General features: G+C 37.7%; 1 protein-coding gene across 2 annotated transcripts in view; it reads left to right on the top strand.

The window, feature by feature from the left end:
• The window catches only part of LOC136857675 (golgin subfamily A member 4), a 443,088-nt gene that overhangs the window by 64,471 nt on the left and 362,010 nt on the right, over window positions 1-16,607 (top strand). For both annotated transcript variants that reach the window (XM_067136518.2, XM_067136517.2), the window contains exon 11: window positions 7,390-7,990. In XM_067136518.2, coding sequence (XP_066992619.2) covers window positions 7,390-7,990 — 601 coding nt within the window. The remainder of the gene's footprint in view (window positions 1-7,389; window positions 7,991-16,607) is intronic.

The raw sequence follows: 16,607 nt of genomic DNA, 5'->3' as shown, positions 1-16,607 counted from the left end.
GTTAAAGAACTCCTGCGGGACTAAATTCCGGCACCTCGGCGTCTCCGAAGACCTTAAAAAGTAGTTAGTGGGACGTAAAGCAAATAACATTATTATTATTAAATTGAATGTGAAGGCCTACAATACAAAAAACATTGATCAACAATAATATTACATTGACCATTGTTTGTTGTGATTTGCTTTGTGTGTCTGTTGCCATTCATCTCCGATAGATGGGATTACTGCTGTATACCAAGTTTTTTAAAAAGTTGCTCTACGTCACGCCGACACACATAGGACTCATGGCGACGATGGGATACGAAAGGGCGAGGAATGGGAAGGAAGCAGCTCCTATGTTAATTACGTTACAGCCCCAGCACTTTCCTGGTGTGAAAATTGGAGATCACAGAAAACCATCTTCAGGGCTGTCGACAGTGGAGTTCGAACCCACTACCTTCCGGATCCAAGCTCACAGCTATGCGCTTCTAACCGCACAGCCAACTCACCCGGTCGCACAGAGTATAACAGCCTGCCTGAAAATTGGTGGGAAGTTGCTGGGGAGTTAGATAAATTTCTGATACTACTGATACGTAACAAACTGGTTCATAATAGCATTCGAGCTATTCAATTCCTACTCTGAGGCACTGATTGGAATGAGCAGTGTGCATATTTAACGGAATAATGGCAGAGAAGTCTTCACGGCTGTCTGCGGTCTGGTCATTGCAGCACTGGGACTTTGGACTGTTAGATCGGCACCGTAGTACTGTTTGTTAGAAGTTAGGAATTTAATTTGATCGAGTATTTTATATAACATTGCTTTTAATCACTACATTCCTTCTGCGACTTCAGGTAGGAAAACCACAAAGACAGTCTTTCTGAGAATCCCGTAACGAAGCACGGGTACATCAGCTAGTTAATATATACAGCAGATGTTTCATGATAAAACCTCACAAATAATACGATCATGATTATACCAAATAAGGTTCATACACAACTATGCAAATAATAATAATAATAATAATAATAATAATAATAATAATAATAATAATCATGTTGCCAAGTTATATTAGTCTGTTACACTTGTTTCATCTCCTCAGCAATCCCCATTCTACATCCATTTTTTTCTCGGCCCCAATGAGCTAGTTTCTGCAGTGTCATGGCTTCATCAGAAGCCATTAGGTGCCAACTTGACGAATTTCAGTCTTGATGTGGAAAGTTAAGAAAAAAGTCAGATAAAAACATGAAAAGGGACGAGACAAAAAGATGAATGCAAGTGGTAAAAGGCTAGGAACGCAGGACGAACAAAGAAGGAAAGAAATTAGTGTAACAGGTCAGTATGTCATGAAGTCTAGGTTTGGACAGCATTTACAGAGTTTAAGGATTTGAAGATTAAAGGACGGTTGCCAAGTTTTACTTCCTTTTGAAACAACTGTCTCCACTACCACTGCTTGAAGGTTAATTATGAAAACAGTGGAACAAAACTTTGTTTACTAGCATTGCAATTGATTTCATGTTGTTTGCTAACTGAGACAGCTCTATTCTTGTTAAGTGCTGTTCATGATCTCATGGAAGTAACTTTGGTTTTCACTCTTTGGCCATTCTTGAAATTGTTTTCCAGGTATTCTCATTTCAGCTCGTGACAAATTCTGAGTGCCTCTTATGAATCATAAAACTCTTCCCCAGTCATAGTTCTAATTATTTAAAAATACTTAAATGACATTTCATTATTTTGATTTAATTAGACTTTTTTAATTTTTTGAGTTGCAAGAAGAATTCAGGACCAGTAGATAACTATAAAATCACAATTTCCTTAAATGAAACTATAACAGCTTTTCTTTGTTCTGTCTTCTTCTTTGTGTTGGTGTTCGTCCCACGTAACAGGGTCCACTGTACTGCACAGGACTCGCCATTTCACACACCTGCAGCATTCTCAGCTGTGACTCCACTTCTGATCATATCTTCTTGTATGTCATCCATCCACCATTTCTTTGGCTGTACTTTTGATAGGTGCCCTCGATGCGAGACGTTGAGCACACTTTTAACAACAGAATTGTCTGCACTACTGATTACATGGCCATACCATCATTGGTGATTTTTCTCATTTTGTCCTGTATAGGAGCTACAGATTATTTGTAGTCAAGTCTGACCTAGTGAAAAACATAGCATCCTTACTGCTGCAACATGGACCTTCTGTTTTCTAGTAATGGGCCAACATTCCATGCTATACAGCAGCACAAGTCTCACAACTGTCTTCTAAGTATAAAGCGTATTGCCCACAGTAAAATGTTTCGTAAAATTTGTTGTACAATTAATTTTATAAAAATTTGGTGAAAACAAGTTGTGTTGCTCACGGTAAAATTATTTTATAAAATCCGTTGAAGCATCAGGATGGCCATCTATGAACTCACTCCTGAACTAGGATGTGCATGTGCTGCCTTCTATCGATAAACTTTAAAACCAAGAATCAGCTGTTCAACTTACAGTGTGTTTGAGAGTATTGTTCCAACAAACAAAGCAAAACTTGCTCCTTTAGCTGCACTTATATGTTGTACAGTGGTAAAAAGAAAGAAAAGAAATGCCAGGAAATGCTGGACTCGGGTTGGATGAAAAGAAGAGAAGAAGGTAGAGGATTGCTGTCCCTGTTCGAAAATTAGTTGAGGTTAGAAGACCAGCATTCATTTAAGAATTCGGCGATTGTGTTTTCTGCCCCTCTTCTTGCATTTCTGTTGTGGTAAAGTGGTGTTTTAACTTCGTACAAACAAGGATATTTCTGGTACTTGTCCAGTAAAACACTAACAGCTTCCTTAGTCCACCCGGATCCTGCCATTTTAGAAAGAAGTGTTTGTTTACAATCGAGCTTCACAATCTTCTCATGACGTAGCGCCAGCATCATCGTGATGTCAGCTTCACTGATTGGTTCGTTTCATAAAATTAATTTTACGGAACAGAACATGTCATATTTTACGAAAAGTTTTATAAAAGGTTTTATAAAACTTGAATTTGACCGTGAGCAACAGAAATTTTGAAAAATTAAATTATTGTACAATAAATTTGACAGAAAATTTTACCGTGAGCAACAGGCATAAGACTTTGAAGTAAACTGGCCATTTACAGTCACAGAGAACCCCAGTAATTTTCCGGGTGGCACTTACCCTATCAAAACTACCAACTATTCTGATTTACCAGGAAACTTTCTTTTTTTAACTCGTCTTCCGATTTTCTGATTTATTAATTTTTTTCTACAGTATTTTAAACCAATATAACCTCCAGTACAGTCAATACTCTTCCCCTAGGATAAAGGATAAATTCTTTTGTGCTTGTGTAATTTACCCAATCTCAGTTTCAAGTGTTTTTATTTGATGCTTTATTTCACGAGTGTATCGTCCGTCGCCTTCATGTATTGTGTTTCCTCCTCGCTACAACAGCATGCGTGCTTTACGGCTGGGAATTCAGGATAGTAATCGTCCTACAAGGAAGAGACTCTAACACATGCTAGCGACTCAGTTAATCAGGACAAAAGAATGAGTTTCTTATTGTGTGGTTTGCGCACTAATAACATCCGTTTCTGTGCATAATTTCGTTGGAGTTGTAGGCCGTGTGTTTTTTCTAGCGGTTCTGTGCTTTTCCCCCTGTCAAAGTCGTACGTTAATAATGCATAAGACATACCGATCTGTTTTGTATGTGGTAGTTTCGCGTATTTCAGTGCATTTTTGTTTATTTGTACTTCATATTTTTAATGAGTTGAATGTATTTCATGGAGTTGTGTCGGTGACAGTTTCTGGTATTTTCTCTTCACCTTATGGTCATAAAACATAACAAACGTTATCTCCAAGTGTTCAGAGATACCTATAAAATTAAATTTTCAATCATTTTACAGTCTAATAAAGGAAACTATTATGCGAATCACCTCGGGAGATTAATTTTATTTTGAGTTATCGAAATTTTGAGAGATATAGAGAATACCGTTTTGGAGCATTTATAGCACATAATTGAATCACATGTATCTATGGGGTTTTACTGAATACATTATGTTTAACGGTACTTAAAAATATACAAAGAAACTATTTTACGGCATCACTTTAATTATAACACGTATTATAGTAACTTTTTAGAAGACAGGATACGGTATATACAGTAATGAAACAAGAAACATAGTTCCGTTAACACCTTTGGAAAAAAATCCATTAGTCTCTTCTGTTTGTTGTGGTTAACCTTTCCTCCCTTCACATTGAAACTTCTCGTCAATACCACGCAGCCGAGTTTTGTAAATGGAGCTGGTCATCCGCGACTTCTGGGCTTGTTTTCATACGTGACTGGTAATTAATTGACACCCGAGAACCAGCGAGGATTTGCCGATCACTAGAAGTTCGAGTTTTTCGGTTCCCGTCATATTAGTTTCCGCTTCACTGTAACCCTTTCTCTACTTGTTAACTGTTCCTCCCAGTTCACAAATCCCGTATTGCACAGTTAATGTTGCACAAAATTCGAGTTATGGAGTAATTTTTGCTTCAAGGGAGGAAATATTTGCTTCGAGAAATAGCGACATTCGTGTAACCAAACTTCGAGAAAAGAGAAATAAATACACGTGAAGAATAGGACAAACGGCCGGAAAATACTTCGAGATACTGAAAATTTGAGTAATGGAGGTTCGAGATATCGAGGTTTGACTGTATTATTATTCGTATGTATGTGTCATAAATGAGAGTGATTAGGTACATTTTCTTGTGACATTCTTCTTCTTCTTCTTCTTCTTCTTCTTCTTCTTCTTCTTCTTCTTCTTCTTCTTCTTCTTCTTCTTCTTCTTCTTCTTCTTCTTCTTCTCTTTAAAGATTTAAAATTTAGTGGTCAGTTCACATTGTAACTGTAGATACATATGCCTTTTATCCTGTTCTTTTCTTGCTTAGACCCTGGTGCAATATATATGTGATCAAATGCAAGAATTAAAATATCTTCCTATTTTTTTCTAACAGTTGGCAGCTATGCCCTATATTGGATGTCTCTTAAGGTGTTACAGTGAGATATGAGCCAAGATAGCTAGAATCAGTTTGTTAAGTTTGCAGCCGTCAGTGGATAATTTTCTCTGTTTGCTCTCCATACTTAAAATATCCTGTCTTTTCGATGTTGAGATGCAGTCTGTATTCACCAAGACGGTCTTTCCACGCCTGGACTAATTGTTTAAATTTAGGTCTTGATTTGGATGCCACCAGCATGTTGTCGTCATCCAAATAGGTGGTCCAGGGGTGCGATGTCTGTAAATCCTTGGTGAGCGCATCCATGCAGAGTGAAGAGTTAACGGTGATAAGGCGGAGCTTTGGTGAACATCCACTTGAATATTGAATGGATGAGAGTTTCCTATTGTACAGCAAACCTAGTTGCTGATATTATGGTAGAAAAGCTGAATCCTCCTGTCATATACTTCTGGTGAATTATGGGATGTTAATGCATACCATTTGAGATCATGATGTATTCTGTCAAATGCTTTTTTCAATATCTAGAAATGCCATATGTTTTGCTTGTCTGTTTTCATGATGTCTTTCTGTCAGAAGGTTGGCAGGATGAATGGCATCAGCTGTTCTATGCTTTTTTAAATTTCTAGTGATAAGTGGTGGTGATTAAGCAGACCCGGCCAACAGCTGGAAACTGCAGATGATGATGATGATGATGATGATGATGATGATGATGATGAAGTGGTGGTGATTATTATTAATAATAGTTTTAAGTGTAAGTACAACTAGACAGCCACTCCCTCTTGACTCTAATCAGAAGTTTGTGTAATACTGGTACTCTGTCATTGGCATGAGTTCAGCTAGCTAGTTAATCCAATTACATTCTATGCTAGAGTGGAGAGAAGTGAGGACTTCATTAAGATAAGTATGCCGGAGAGACTGGTGAGGAAACTTCAGATGCTGTATGAGCGTTGTACCAGCTGTGTGCAGTTGGGTGATGGACATTCATCCTGGCTCCAGACCAAATGTGGAGTCCAGCAAGGCATTGCACTGTCCCCATTATTGTTTATCACCATCATGGATGACATAATGAGTAAAATCTCTAGTGAACTAAATGCAGTGGCTTTTGCTGATGATGATGTGATCTGGGGAGAAACTGAGGAACAAGTATAGCAGAGAATGAATGGAAAGTTAAGGTCCAGGAATTTTATCTCAAGATAAGTGAACCCAACACAGTAGTGATGGCAATAAACAGAGAGGGACAACCATTGCACATCATGCTAGGAAACCATCCACTGGAAAGTGTGAGAAACTTTACATACCTCTCCAGTGTAATATCTCGAGATACACTAGCCACAAAGGAGGTAGCAAATAGAGTGCAGAAGAGCTCTCAATTTTACCAGCAGGTATGAACACTCCTTTTGGATCCCAAAGTACCAAGAAAATCAGAGCTGGTGATTTTCAATCAGTACTTCATACCAGTCTTTACCTACACTATCAAAACCTCCACCCTCACTAAGAAGGACTCATCAAGGTTGCAGGCATCTGAGATGATCCTGAAGTCCACAGTTCAAAAAGCCAAACTGGACAGTTAAGGAATGACATGGTTAGGAAGGAAGTTGGGATTGAGACATCATTGTTAGATCGGGTCAGCACGTCCAGTTTGAGGTAGGTAGTTTGGGCATGTAATTAGGATGGAGCCAACAAAGACAGCCTAGGTTAACTTGGAGAGATATGTGGCAGGAAAATGGATGGTGGGAAGACCAAGAACCCACTGGATGGACGTCGTAAAAATGGACATTGCAGATTGGAGAAGGACTCTGGAGGACATCATTAACAACAGAACGTATCTCAATAAGACAGAGTGGAAGTGGCTCGCCAATAGTACCCAGGAAACTGGAACTGTAAAACGATGATGATATATTTCATAAATTTATTTATTCAAAAAGTAGTTTCGACCAACTGAAGAACCTAACAGTTGTGAATTCAAATAATGACAACAGTATTCACTATTTGAGTTTATGTATGCGCACACGCACATGCGCACATGCACTCTTTTTAAATTCAGAACAATGTACAGACAAAACTCGTGTTTCATATATAGAGAAATATGATTTATTAAACCACCACCTTCCCAAATGTATGAGCTGCCAGCAGTGGACAGAGTGTGCAAGACTCAAATGAAAAATGTAAAGGCTACAAAGCTGAGAACTAATATGCATTACCAATAGACATTATGATGTTCACAAGTTGTTGATGTGAGATCTCACTATTCCCCACTGAACTGCATATTATAGATATGATGAGGTCTGAAATCCTGTTCTTTCGTATAGATGAAAGCAGGTATCACAAGTCAAATACCCTTCTTCTCTTTAGTAGTAGAATTATTGTTTAAATTTATTACCACATTATGAGATACTATACTTTGCAAATTATTAAGAATTTGTTCTTCATACTCTTTCAGGCCCAGTTTATTGAAGCACAAAACAAGATGATGAAAGAATTCCTTGAATGTAACAGAAGAGAGCTAGAGTTGGTTAAAGCTCAGGCAGAAGGGAAACGGCAAACTCTTGGTACAAATGATTTTTATGCCTCTGAGGTACCTTGTATCCCAGTGAAGGTGCATAAGGAAACTCAGACATTCATGACAATACCTGCTGAGATATTGCTACAAGACAGTGATCTGGGTTCTGTCAGCAATATTCATAAAGAGAATCAGTCAGCAGAGATGGAAGTAGCTCCTCAACTTGTGGTTGATACCTCAGCTCTTCCATTTGCAGAAAGGTCTCAAATCCAGCAAGACAACATCCCTGTTACAGATGAAAACTCTGTGGAGAAAACCATCCCTGTTGCAGAGCTATCTCCTGTTCATTCAGCTATTAGGAGGACCGAAGAGTGTGCTTTCAAACCAGAAACATTCCTGTTGCAGTTATCCAAGGTTCAAGATACTCATACATGTGATCTTCATGCTCTGCAAAAAACATGGTTAGATGTCCTGGGTAGTTTGGTGCAGGGAGCTGATCCTGCCAAAGAAATGAGAAGGCTAAAAGAAAGTTTTATTACTGGTAAGTAGATAAGTAGATAAAGATATTTTAATAGTAAACTAAGTAAATTTGTCTAAACTTACTCCATAACAAAGGGGATAACAAAGGAATAAAATAAAGAGACATAAGTTGTGTAGGCCATTTTTGAGGTGGGAGTGAAGACTATTTGCCTTGTACTTGTTACTTTTGATCCATAACTCCTAAAAGCATCTGGCTCCATGGCTAAATGGTTAGCGTGCTGGCCTGTGGTCACAGGGGTCCCGGGTTCGATTCCCGGTAGGGTCGGGAATTTTAACTTTAATTGGTTAAATTCGCTGGCATGGGCGCTAGGTGTATGTGTCGTCCTTATCATTTCATCCTTATCACGACGCGCAGGTCGCCTACGGGAGTCAAATCAAAAGACCTGCACCTGGCGAGCCGAACTTGTCCCCGGACACTCCTGGCACTAAAAGCCATACACCATTTAATTTCATTTTACTCCTAAAAGTATTTCTGTTTCACTTGCAGACTTGTAATCTGCAGTATAATGATATAATTCTGTAGGGAAACTGTGACATTCTTGTCAAGAATTCATTTGAGTGCACACATTGAAATCAGATAGCATGGAATTTTCATCCAGTCTATGTAATATACTTAGTACCACTGAAAATGTGTAGTTCATTTACTACTCCATTATCTATACAAACGAAATAAGAGTTTTGCCTATGCTTCGGTGAGGATTTTTAAAAGAAATTGGTATTTCTATATTGGTCATATCCAGAATAAGAAGAAAATGCAATCCACCTTGTATGTATGTATGTATGTATGTATGTATCCACATCACATGAAAACAGTTGACCAGAATTGAATTAAAATCTGTATTTAAGTTCAGGGAAGAAAAGACTATGGCTATAAATAATTGTATTTGCGCTGGCTAATAGTGTAGGGGAAGGTCTAAAAATAAATTTCAAAATACCTTCATTATACTGGTCCAATCGATAAATGCTACATTACAAAAGTCGTAGAAAGTAAAATTTCCAAACTTTTGCACATTACAAATTAATTCCATAATAATAATAATAATAATAATAATAATAATAATAATAATAATAATAATAATCCATTACTTCATTCCAAGCCTCTAACTGAATTTGTACTGTATGTTCACTCTCGCCCCATATCACAGTATCATCAGGAAATAGCTAAACTCTAGTATCTCTGCTCTAATTTCCTTTTGACTTCCTTTTCTACTTCGTCCATTACAATGAACCGAGCAAGTGGCAGTTTGGGTCGCATTCGAGAGATAGCCCTGAAGATGATTTTCCTTGGTTTACCATTTTCACACCACACAAATGCTGATGCTGTATCTCAAAATCCTTTCCTATCCCATCATTGCCATAAAACCTATCTGTGTTGGTACGATGTAAAGAAAATTGAAGGAAACAGAACAAAAAACTTTACAAAGAGAGGGGACAGTATACTTACCTCTCTCAGTCATGTCTTCACTTCAAACCAATCTGTCTTTCAAGTCTCGTCTTCACTCTGCTTATTTCCTCTACAATGCCTGGATCATTTCATCTGCAACACCTTTATTTCTCAATGCTCTCCATACTTTTTCTGTGGGTACACTATCATATGCCTTCTGAATGTCAGTAAAAGTCATCACTACATCCTTATTATAGCCCCAATATTTCTCCACCAATTGTCTCATTGCGAATATCAAATCTACTGATGATCTGCGCCATCGGAAACCATGCTGTTCTTCCAGTCTATTTTCCAAAACCCACACATATATTTGGACAATGGCAAATGAAGGTGATTCCTTGAATTCTGTGATAGTTGTTACATATCTTTCACCTTTCTTAATGTCTGTTATTAAAACCTCTGTCTTTTCCTCCCCTATCTTCCACTTGACATTTCAGAAGCATTTTTAAATACTCTCTCCACTTTTTATGTATTTTCCCTTCAACCTGCAGCTCAGCTGTTATTATTTTTACTGTTGCAACCTCTTCTCTCTCTTTTTTTTTTTTTTTTTTTTAATACTAGCCTGTAAAATTGCTTTATATTTTCTCTCACATCATCTTCGAATTCTCTCGCAAAGCTCTCCCAACATTTCTGTTCCTCTTCCCTTACTATCCAATGACATGTTTTTCTTGCTTCCTTGGAACTCTCTCTACTTATCTCACATTTCTTCATATCCATATTTTCCATGCTCCTTCTTTTGTTTTATTGCCTCTCTTTCTTGCTTCACCTGGGAGTTTCCTTTTCCTTCCTCTTGACACTAGTCCATCCACAAGTTTCTACTGCAGTCTTTATAAATGCCTTCTGCAATTCACACCATTCTTCTTCCACTCCATTTAATTCCCCATTTGAGACTCTTCTCTTGATTTCATAATAGAATTTCTCCTTCTTTTTCTGTTTCAATTTCCACTCTTTAATTCTTCTCTCTCTCAAATCCTTCATTCTTTGTAATGTTCCTATCCTGAATTAGGCTACAATCAATCAATGATTCCCATCAAAGGCTTCACTTGGAAATGCTGACACATCTAGTAGTTCTGTCCTTTTACTCCTCTCAGCCAGAAAACAATCAGTCATGGTGTTTGTCCTACTGTCATCCCACCTGTACCAGGTGATCATCTTGGAATTCTTCCTGAACCAAATATTACCAATTATCAGATCATTTCTCTCGCAAAAATTCACAGTTTCTTTGTCCACACCCAAATGGGCCAACCAACATTTCTACTCCCCTCCTTTCTTTGCCCACCTGTGAATTTAGATCTCCCATTACTGCCATCTCATTACTAATAATACTTTCTTCCAACATTTTTAAGGAATTCTCCAATTTCTGTTCCTGATTTCCTGTCTGGGGCATATACTTCTTATCTGGGTGTTACTTTCATTATTCTGTCACTTATATGTGGTACTGGTTACTATAACACCACTTACCTCATTTTTTGCTTTCCTTCCCAGGGTTCGTGATGATTTAGATGTTAGGCTCCTTTAAACAACAGTCATCATCATCATCATCATCATCATCATCATCATCATCATCATCATGCTTCTCTTCCCCACTCCAGTATAACTTGAACCCCTTTTTCAGCTCGTTTTCTCCATTTTCTTTCCATTTTGTTCTGCTCAAAACTTTTCCCTCTTAATTAAAATACTGCTCGGGTCAGCCAACACTCTCGTGTGTACGAAGCCGGAGCGTTGTTTGTTTTCATACTTAACTGTATTACAGCAGGTTTTAAGTTTAAATGCATGCTGTTCATTCATTGTGAGGCATAGGGTTTCAAGTGCTTACAAAAAATACGCTAGGTCAGAGCACCTATTGGAAACTACTTTTGTCTCTGCAACCACATGTGATAATTGGTCGCTGCAGGCAGAGCTTCTCGAGTTAAATAGCTGCCAGCAAGTTGTCCAGCGATGGCATTGTGGAAATTTCACTTAATTCTGGATCAGAAATGGGAGGTAGTTATTCAGAAGTAGAAAATTATTATTCAGAACATAATGCACATATGTACAGACTTCATAAAGGAGGTGTCAGTATCTCTTGCTGGCAGTGCTGCAGCAGAACGAGAGAGTACTTAACCGCAACCATCTTTTGCCGCAAGAGTGACAACCAAGTGTTTTCCATCCAACGTACCCACCACAGATGCAGGAAAAAAGAATACTGGTCTTAGGGTATGAAGAGAGAGCAGGTGGATCTGTGAATTGTATGATTTTGGTCTGTGTCTTCCCGAGTGCTGCTTCCGAAAATTCCATTCCAAACAGGATTACATAAACAAAGCTAGGAATGGCACTGTACTTGGATTTTTCTGACCCTGTTAATGGCTGTAATATATTGTAACCATGTAATATAGTTTTTTTTTTCCTATTTCTCATTTGTGTTACCAATTTTCCTATGCAAGCAATAGTAAAATATTTTTTTATTTTTGAAAACTACATATTTTCAACAATCATTTTGAGAGGGTTCCCAATATTATATTCAAAAATAAAATACTTCATTGGAAGGCAAAAAAAAAAAAAAAAAAAAAAAAATTATTAACATAAATAAAAGCACATGGAGGTGATTAATTTCAAAATCTGTCAGTAAGAACCTCAATAAGTCATAAAAACTGTTAACATCCTCATACCAAGCTCAACTAAAGTGAGCAGTGTGGAAAGTGTTAAACAAAGTATATCTAGTTTCTTGTTTCACATGCAGTCCACTGATTCTTCCAACTTTCCATTCAGAGTCAAGATGTTAACTGAATCCACCTTCAGAGTTTTTCCTACTTATGATCATCTGGTCGGCCACTGTTCACAGTATTCCCGAGATTCTAAATACAACACATCGCTGCTGGTGGGAAACCTTAACCTTTGTCCTGGTCCATTATGAGACTCCATATTTAAGCTATACACACTATGAGTTCACCACATCTTATAGGCATTTTAGAGCTACTGCCAGTGTAATACAGTGACTGTCCCTAACCTGGGAAACAGGCGCCTTTTGTAGCCACCCCTAACATACGGAACTGATATTCCTGGGTAATGGATTCCACTAGCATTTCCTCCATTGGGGATTCACCATCCTTCCCTTCAAAGCTCCTCCGTCCAAAGTCGTTGGCACTCCCAGGGTTTCAGGTTATTTTCTACTGCCCGATACTCTGCATTGAGTCTCTGGCTATATAGTCTATGCTGGGGATTCTGAAACTTTTAAAAATTTGTTCCCGTAAGTCATGACCAATTTTCTATTTCTCTCCCACCGTACTTTATTCAAAATTAAGGTTGAAAGTTAATGACCGAGCAAGTGGTGGCATGGTTAGGGTCACATAACTATCAGCTTGCATTTGGAAGATAGTAGGTTTGAATCCCACTGTTGGTAGCCCGGAAGTTGGTTTTCTGTTGTTTCCCATTTTCGTACCAGGAAAATGCTGGGGCTGTACCTTAAATAAGGCCATGGTCGCTTTGTTCTCACTTCTAGCCCATTCCTGTCCCACTGTTGCCATAAGACCTATCTGTGTCGGTGCGATGTAAAGCAACTTGCAAAAAAAAAAAAAAAAAAAAAAAAAAAAAGGACCTATCTGTGTCACTGCAATAAAAAAAAAAAAAAAAGAAGAAGAGAGTTTATGACCAATAATAGTAATGTTACAAATGTGTCTGTAAACCTGGTGAGACGTAAAAAAAATAAAATTATTACAAATGTGACAAGGTATCTATATTTAAATAATTTGAATATTGTAGTTTTAACGTAATGCATCTTAGTATCGTTAAGATCAGTTTAAAAAAAGTTTCATCATTAAAATTTCAATCAAACGTTTTAAAAATTACTTTTTGAAGAATAAAATCAATAATAATTGGTTCAAAGAAGTTCAGGACGATTTGGAAGAATTGGGTATAACTCGGCAACAAATCAAAGACAGAAAAGAGAAGAGGATTTTGAAGAACAAAAGCATAAGTCTCAAACTAAAAGCAGTTGAACGGAAACAATATACTATATCGGACACACAAAGGGCTTCCAGGTCGGAGAGGATGAAAAAGTTCTGGGAGAAGAAGAAGAAGAAATTAACTCAAATGTATTGATTTCAGTGCTCCAATGTGGGCGTAAAATATGTAAATAAATAAATGAAAAAGGTATTAACATACACCCTTATCTCCAAATTTTAATCTACTGTATTTATATAAAATAAGAGTTTTGTCTGTATGTTACTCAGAATTTTAAAAGAATGGTATTTCTGTATCGGTCGTGTCCACAGTAACAAGGAAATGCACTTTTTTACTTTTCTGTAATTTGTCCGTCTGTATGTATGTATGTATGTATGTACACGCATCATGAGAAAATGGCTGAAGAGAATTTAATGAAAATCGGTATGTAAAATCGGGGGGTGAGCTACTACAATCTAGGCTATAAATCATTTTATTCACACTGAGTGAAATAGTAGTTTAGGGGGAGGGCTGAAATTTGATTTTCAAATATTTATATTATTATTGGTCCTATTGATAAATACTACATAATTAAACTTATATAGAATTAAATTTTCGATCATTTATGTCTTATACATTTTTACTATACCGGCTATAACACAGATACCCGTGAATTTATATTTTTGTTGCTAAGTCCATATCAACGCCGAGCCACAAGAAAATGGGTAAACAGAATTTAATGAAAGACGGTATATAGAGTCGAGGAATAAGAAACTACAGTCAAAGCTATAAACAATTTTATTCGCCCTGGATGAAATTGTAGTTTAGGTTAAGGCACCTAAAATTTAATTTTTAAATACCTATGTTATCGGTCCTGTCGAAAAGTACTACGTAACACAAGTTAAAAGAGAATACAATTTCCGATCATTTATATTTTATTCAGTTTAACCGTACCGACTATGATAAGAATGGTATTTCAGAGTCGGAAGTAAACTAAATTTGCAGGCCTACAATATCGAAAGCCCATAATATTTATCAACAATAACATTACTTTGACCATTGCTTGTTGTGATGTTCTTTGTCTCTTATGCTGCCACTCAACTCCGATATATGGGATTACTGCTGTGTACCGAGTGTAACAGTCTTACTGAATATTGGCAGGAAATATTTGGGGAGTTAGAAAACTTTCTTCTTTAGCATGCCATTCCTCTAGTTCATACATTTCCTGATACTGCTGGTGCGTAACACACTGGATCATCATAGTATTCCAGCTATTCGATCCTTACTTTGACACGCTGTTTGGAATGAGCAGTATGCAAACTTAACGGAATACGGCAGAAGGGTGTTCACGGCTGTCTGCAGACTGGTCATTTCAGCTCTGGAAGTTTGGACTCTTTAGATCGGCAGCCTAGTACTGTTCGTTAAAAGTGAGGAAATGTGTAGTTTTTCATTTGATCAAGTATTTCATATGATAACATTCCTTTAAGCGTGACGTTCCTACTGACATCTTTATAATGACCTATGTTGATTACACTCGGGAAAATCACTAAGACAGTCGCAAAGTACAGAGTGCGACAAATGAAAGTAAGTTAAAACATGACTTGTTTGGAGATGGCTTTAATTTATTGAAAATGAAAATCTACAACCTGCTTTCCAGTCAATGACTGGGTCAAGGATGGAATGAATGAAGCACCCATCTTGCGGCGAGGATAGGAATTATGCCGGCTGCCGAAGCCTGTCGCACTCCTCTGGGGCAATGATTAATGACTGACATATGAAATGAAATGAAATTATATTGGAGAGTGTTGCTGGAATGGAAAATGACAGGGAAAACCGGAATACTTGGAGAAAAAGCTGTCTAGCACAAATCTCATATGGAGTGACCGGGATTTGAACCACGGAACCCAGTGGTGAGAGGCTGCCACCTGAGCCACGGAGATTTCTAGAAAGGAAATATTAAAAATAATAATAAACTTATTGCCTATTTAAAACAGAGTGAAGCTCTTGGTATTCTTAGCAATGTATGTTTTGTTGCATTTGTATGTTCTGTAATTAAAATTGTAATTAATATTTATTAATATTGAAAAGAAAAGATGAGAAATAGTAAAGAAGTAATACGTTATTTATCTCAAACAAGAATGAATGTCGCAACATTAACAATCACAAACATATGAGGGTTGGTTTCTTGAAATCAGAAATAATCGTCAACTTCTATTGTTGTGCTTACCCCCGGGGGTACGCGTACCACAGTTTGATAATTGCTGGTCTGCCCCGATCACTGTAGCGGGATTACTCCTGCTAAGACATGAAGATGTCAGAGACTTTACATCCTAGCAATTCACCTCATGGGCACCATTTAACCCTCTTGTGACTAGAAATATCTGATCTTCATTATGTAAAAATATATAGGCTATAATATACAGTGTGACAGGGGTAGAAAAACTGAGTGATAGGATGGAGAAGAAAACACTGAAATGGTTTGAACATGTTATAAGGATGGAGGAGGGAAGGATACCAAAACAAGTGTTGGAGGCTAAGAGGGAAAGAGGGCAAGAGGGAGGCCCAGAGCAAGATGGATGGACTCTGTCAAGAATAGTATAAGAAAAAGAAGAACAGACTGAAATACAATTATGAAGAGGAGTGGGGGAAGGAATAGCAACGGTGGAGACATACCATTAACACCTTGACCTGGCAAGAACTGGACAAGAGGAAGTAATGATGATAATCGTATGGCCTCAGCTACTATGTGCAGACATTTTAATTTGATACCATCTGGCTGTCTGCTCGTCAGTTTGAACATTCCATTTTACTCTAGGCCTACTAGATGGCAGACAGACTAAACCAAACTTTTCTTGGGCGTCTGTGGCTGAGATTTAATGAATTTTTCGGATAAACACCAAATGTATCACCAGAGATCTTTTACACGCTGACATCTTACAACATGGAGTGTCGAATGGACTTGAAAAATCTGACTACCTCTGCCTGGTTGGAACCTGCTATCTTGGGATTCGGAGGCCGGCACTCTACCATGGATCCATAGAGGCAACTCCAAGGGGAACTGAAAATTATTATACATTGTGATCGAATATGCTTTACTCTAGCATGCAATTTTTTTTTTTTTTTTCCTCTGGTGAGTTCCCCGCTCATTCATCACATGTGAGAAGGGGATGGCACATTATGAAATCACGTTTTGTTCCTTTCTGCCAGCCTTTGTTTTGTGTGCGCACGCATCCCTGCTTTGTTGTATTTCAGATAC

This window comes from Anabrus simplex, chromosome 1, assembly GCF_040414725.1.
Source record: "Anabrus simplex isolate iqAnaSimp1 chromosome 1, ASM4041472v1, whole genome shotgun sequence".
NCBI lineage: Eukaryota > Metazoa > Arthropoda > Insecta > Orthoptera > Tettigoniidae > Anabrus > Anabrus simplex.
This window is presented reverse-complemented; position numbering and strand designations above follow the sequence as displayed.